Raw genomic sequence first — 5,608 nt, forward strand, 5'->3', positions numbered from 1 at the left:
GAATGTAAACAAATAAGATATTTAATTACCTTAAATTTGAGCTAAAAAGTGGAGCTAAAAGGGCTAGTGCAGTTAGGCATATAGTAAAGTAGACCTCAAGCCCTGAACTAGACCTACCCCACCTCTAGTCAAATCCAAGCTTGGCCCTAATCAACAACTCATGAGCCTAAATTGACCTTGAATCTTATATAAGGAAGCCAGTTGCAATCTTCCTCCCATCCTTGAATCAGAATTAGTGGTTCAATCCAGCGGTCCAATTTGAACTATATTTAAAAGAAGTAACTTGTCGAATACAGAATGCACAAACGTATATCAAATCAAATCAAACCACAATCAAATTAAATTAGAGTCCTAAACTGTCTTAAATTAGAATCGATTAGAGCTACCTAAGGCCTATCCAATTTCAATTTATTCTTTTTTTTTCAACTTTGAATTATTGGTTCTATGTATTAGTGAAAACTGAAATACAAAATAGATAGTCTACATTAAAAAAAAAATTATGAAGTACACTTGATACATATAAAGTTAGTCCACATATATCCATAAATAAATGGAATATTTTAAATATGGCTAATAGATCATATATAAATATGATAGATAATATATGTACATCAAGAGTTGCAGCATAGTTAAACACAAATACATAAACAAAACGGTGCGTTTAAGAGGGAGGAAAAAGTGTCAAAGCGTGTTCGAGACAACCAAAATGGACGTCTCCCGCCTCCACTGGCAGCGTGGCCCTGAAGAACGAAAACGGCTCGTTTCTTCCTGGTCGCAGGGCAAAAGGCTCAAGGTTAAGGCAAGGTTTGTTTCGATTTTTCCTGTTAATTTCACTTTAAATTTCAATTTTCAATCTTTAACTCCAACTTTAATTCTGGGAATACTAATTCGGTAGCTGTTAGCGGTTAATTTCGTTGGTTTTTTGCTTATGCAAATTGCTCTGGCGTTTCACATACATAGTAATCTTGGAAAATTTTCGGGAATTGAAATTTAACAGCTAAAAACTTGTAGTTTAAGTTGTTCGTGAGTCTGTAAAAAGAAGAAAATAAATTGAATTTTGTGCATATAATATTCTTCCTTTGATGAGCGAAAGATGTGATTATATGGCATTCTTTGTGATTTTGTTTAGAAGAATGCAAATTCAGGCATTCGGATTTTGTTATGCTTGACATGGATTGATGTGATAATTTGTTACTGTTGTAGACTAATTTTCCCCTCCCCCTTTGCTTGTCTGTTCTTGACAATGAAAGAATTAAATATATATATTTTTTAATTAATAATATTTTATAGTTGTAATCACTACCCTGTTGAGTGTTGTCCTGGAAGCAAATGATAGAGAAGAAAATTACTGGGAAAATTTTGTATATATGATCCTAATATCACTATCCAATCTCTGTTACAATAGTGTATGATTCATTATTGTAATGACTTTATTTTTCTAATGCTATATTAGCATGCTGAAAATTATGTTTAACATCTCTGGATTACCTTCGGTGAGTGCTTGCTTGGGTGTCATGATGTGGGGACCAGTCATCCTATGTGGGAGTCATAATCTCTCTCTCTCTCTCTCTCTCTCTCTCTCTTTATATTTTTTTGACAATTAGAGGAATATCAATGTCAAAAGTAAAACAAATACCCAAAAAAATGCAACAGATAAATAAACAAATGTGGAAGGAGAATTAACTCTAAATGCTACTAAATTCTTTATATCTTCCAATTATTTGTTTATGTTCATATGAAAGAGAGAGAATTTCAACACAATCACGCATTACATAGTTTTATTGGAAAGAAGATGAACATAAAATGACAAATGATCATTTCAAGTTCATCTCTTCCCCACTTCATGTGGAGAAGAGACATAATTTTACATCAACAACTACAACCAAATTGACACAAGTCCACTTTCTTAACATAAGGTTCCTAATAGGACAATGTAATAATATTATTAATGATAATGATAATGATCACTTTCATATTCATTTACTGAAATGGGGCCTCTTCAGATTATTATGATTTTTGATTTGACATAGCTAGCAGCTATGACGTGAATATTTTATGCATACGCACACGCACCATGTGCACAGCTCACTTATAATAAAACATTGGCTTTAGTAATTTTATTAATAAAGGAGGTTTTTTTTTTTTTTTTTGGGAGATAATAACTACTCTTGTGGATATTCTTATACAATTATGGGTTTGATTGTTTATATTAAGGATGTTGAATAAATGGATGGTGTATGGACAGAGAGCCATTCTCTGTTGCCATGGTGAGTGTATGCCATCACACTTGATTCATAAGAATATTCATTTATTATCTGCAAACTGATTCCACTAATAATCTTTGTTATATATATTTTTTTGTCCTTTTCTCATAATGTATATAATTGATAATCATTTACTTGGTTCATTTTGGAATGGAATTAAATTGTAAGCATTCTCTCTATGACCTTCAAATTTCAGGAGTCTATTTTAGCTGGATGGCCATGTCTCACTATTTTGCAGTAGTCTTGGACCACTGGAATTCATTTCTGCCTGATAAATGATAATAAAAAGTAGAAATTATCTACCCTGAGCTGTTCACAGATTTAAATCCTGTTTTAGCATATACTAAATTACTAAGTAAGCCTTGTACCCCTCTTTTCTTAGTTTTTTTCCCCTGGCATGGGTTGCAAATGATCCAGAAGATCAAGTGGTAGATTCGATTAAAGCAATGCCATATTATGAATATTAATGTCTTACTATTTCTGATTTAGATTGTTGGACTAAATTATGTCTACGAAAAGTCAAATTAACTGCAATAATTGCAACATCCATATGTGCTATTATTAAGATTGACGGATGGAGATACCTCAACTCCCTTACTTTAGCCATTCATTAGGTGGTGAACTGTTGGAATAAATTAGTTTTTGCAAATTGCAAGAAAGTCAAATTTATTTCCATAACAGTGTTATGATTGTTTGATGGATGAAAAACACTTGAGTTCCATACATCCATGATCCATCACTCTACCATTCATTAGGTGGGACTAACATAATGACTGATGGTCGTGATAGGGTGTTTTATTTTTTATTTTTATTTATTTATTTATTTATTTATAAACTTGTTGAGAAAAATAGATGAAGAAGCAATGTGACACAGTCCCAAACCAGTAACTCAGGCATATAAGGAATCTTCAAGAATGGATCCTGTTTGCATATTAGTGAAAAGTCCTTCCTGGTTGATCATTGATATTTCTTAATTTATTTGTTAAAACTCTTGTTACATGCAGGTTGGATATTGGAAGTTTAAACTTGAGTCTTGATAGATCTGGAACTTATATGAAGTGAATGCTGATTTTTTGTTTGTTTCAAACTCAGCTTATGGTACACATGGTGTTTCTTAAGCGTTTGATGGTGTGCCGCTTTTTAATACTGTGGAATACCACAACTTGTGGGAAAGGCAAATTTAAAGGATTTAAATACCAGTTCAGTTATTAGAAATAACTTAGATTAATTATTTTGAGCATAGTGGTTTTGATTTGAAAGTTATTAGGGTCTGTTACAAATTCTTAGTTTTTTGTGGACTACTATGATGATAATGGTGACCAGATTGCGGACATAAAGAAGTGAAATTGAAAATTCCAAATGACTTAATTATAATTTCTCAAATGTTGAAGTTGTTGAAACTCATTTAACCATGGCCAGAAAACTTGGTGTAAGAAAAGTTAAATATCGGGAAAAAGGAACAGAAAAATCGACATTTACTTGCTTGGTCAGAAGATTTCTTCAAATACTTCACTTTTGTTTGAGCAATTAGTTTCACTAATTTCATTTTGGAATGGGGATTGACAGCCAAATGAATTGCAAGATTCACGTTGCAGTCCAGTTTAAGGCTATTAGTCCTCCACTGGATTCTTTCTGTCGCATCAAAAATCAATGTGGGTTCCATGTGTCGTTGTTTTTCCAAGTTTTACCACCACTCAGGTTTCTATTCATTATACAGTTTGAACTTTACTTTGTTAATATGCAATTTGCATCTTTACTATCTCATAAATATTTGTCATGGTTATCCTTATGTTCATGTCGTGGCAAGTACAAAAGAAATGAAAGTGACCTGCACATACTTTTATGTAACAAGTTTATTCCATTTTGACTATGGTGATTTGATCTCAGGCATTTGTTTACTTGTAGATTAAAATTTTTGTTATATTTCCCTGTTCCGATTCCACTTTTTGATGCTTTTTTTTGCAAAGTGATTAGAGTTTATTTTTTACTTTTTTACTTTTTTATTTTTAGTTATTTATTTATTTATTATCATTTCATGGATGCAAAAGGATCTATTAGTTCCTAATTCACTTATAGATTGCTTTGCATATGCTATACATATATATCCAGTTAAATTCTCCTCAAACCACAAATTTGAGTAAGTAAATATATTCTGTTATGATCTACCCTTATTTGATATGTAAGCAATTGGACTAAGTCTATTTAAATTCTTTTTATCTCATCTCCACGGGTAGTATTTTTCTTGCAGGCACGTTATTTTTGCATAATTTTCTGATTCAACTCTATGCCAGTTGTATTCAGTTTGCCTAAATAATTTTTAGGTCCTAATCTTCTGGTGCAAAATGATAAAGTTATTTTAATAACACAAATTATGTGATTGATGAAGAATAAATATCCTTCTTTCTTTTTCCCAGGGGGTGGAATTTAGGCGTGCCTAATATTTGGTTGGTGAATTATTTCTACTTTGTTTTATTGCATTTGAGAACTTGGATGGTGGAAGCTGAAATGATGCAAGGAAATATCAAGCTTTGTTCCTATGCGTATTATAGAATCTATAGGTGATTGATCTTTTCATTTTCTTCCACTTTTTTTTGGGCAGAGTATGGCTTTCTTTGAGATTACGATCCTTTTTTTAAATTCAGTTTTCAGAAATTTTTTGTTCTTTAGCTACCTAAATTTTCAGAGCACAAGAAACATTTTCTTCTCACATTTTGGATTTTAGGGGTTTCAGTGAGATGCTGCTACTTTGGCTGCATTTGAGAAGCGACTATAGGTGCGCATATACCATACACTATACATTTGTGACATGACGTCATGATGCCTAGATAACTGGAGTAACATTTTCTTTTTTTTTTTTTTTACACAGTTAGCATTCTAATTAAGATACCATTCAAATAATCATGTGATAAACTCGGAATATATCTAATGTTTCTCCTAGAGATAATTATGCATGTAAGAGTAATCTAGTTTAGACAAAATGTTCAATGATGGCCTCTATAGATTCCCAGATTTCTTGGTTTATCTGACATGATTTCCAAAGCATTCTTTTATTCTAGACTATAGTCATTCAAATAGAACACATGCTACCCACTTTCTAATTTCACAGTTTTTTGGTTTATCGGTGATCTTGCAAGTAAAGCCTACTTAAAGATGAACTTCACACTACTAATCCAATCACTTGATGGAGTGAAATTGCTTTTAAAACATAGATTTTGATTAATAAATCGCATTCCACGTCGCAATTTTCCATAATGTTTGGGATCGTCAATGTAAATCATTGTCTCACTAGAATGGTTTAATCAGATGGAAACTGAACTTTGAATCTTATTAAAATGTAACGCATA

At 32.0% G+C, this 5,608-nt stretch overlaps 1 protein-coding gene across 3 annotated transcripts; it reads left to right on the forward strand.

Annotated features, from left to right (window-relative positions):
- The first annotated feature begins 654 nt into the window (after positions 1-654).
- LOC131181553 (uncharacterized) lies at positions 655-5,362 on the forward strand. Of its 3 annotated transcripts, none has more exons than XM_058150156.1 (3): positions 655-804; positions 4,679-4,822; positions 4,987-5,362. In XM_058150156.1, exons 1-3 carry the CDS (start codon positions 707-709, stop codon positions 5,072-5,074), a joined length of 330 nt encoding a protein of 109 aa, XP_058006139.1. In that variant the 5' UTR covers positions 655-706; the 3' UTR covers positions 5,075-5,362. The 3 variants fall into 3 exon arrangements, 2 of the variants coding, with proteins under 2 accessions (XP_058006139.1, XP_058006140.1); XM_058150157.1 differs by having other exon boundaries at positions 4,996-5,362; XR_009150082.1 differs by lacking the exons at positions 4,679-4,822; positions 4,987-5,362 and adding an exon at positions 2,461-2,944.
- The last annotated feature ends 246 nt before the right edge of the window (positions 5,363-5,608 follow it).

Source organism: Hevea brasiliensis, chromosome 7 (genome assembly GCF_030052815.1).
Source record: "Hevea brasiliensis isolate MT/VB/25A 57/8 chromosome 7, ASM3005281v1, whole genome shotgun sequence".
NCBI classification, from domain to species: Eukaryota; Viridiplantae; Streptophyta; class Magnoliopsida; order Malpighiales; family Euphorbiaceae; genus Hevea; species Hevea brasiliensis.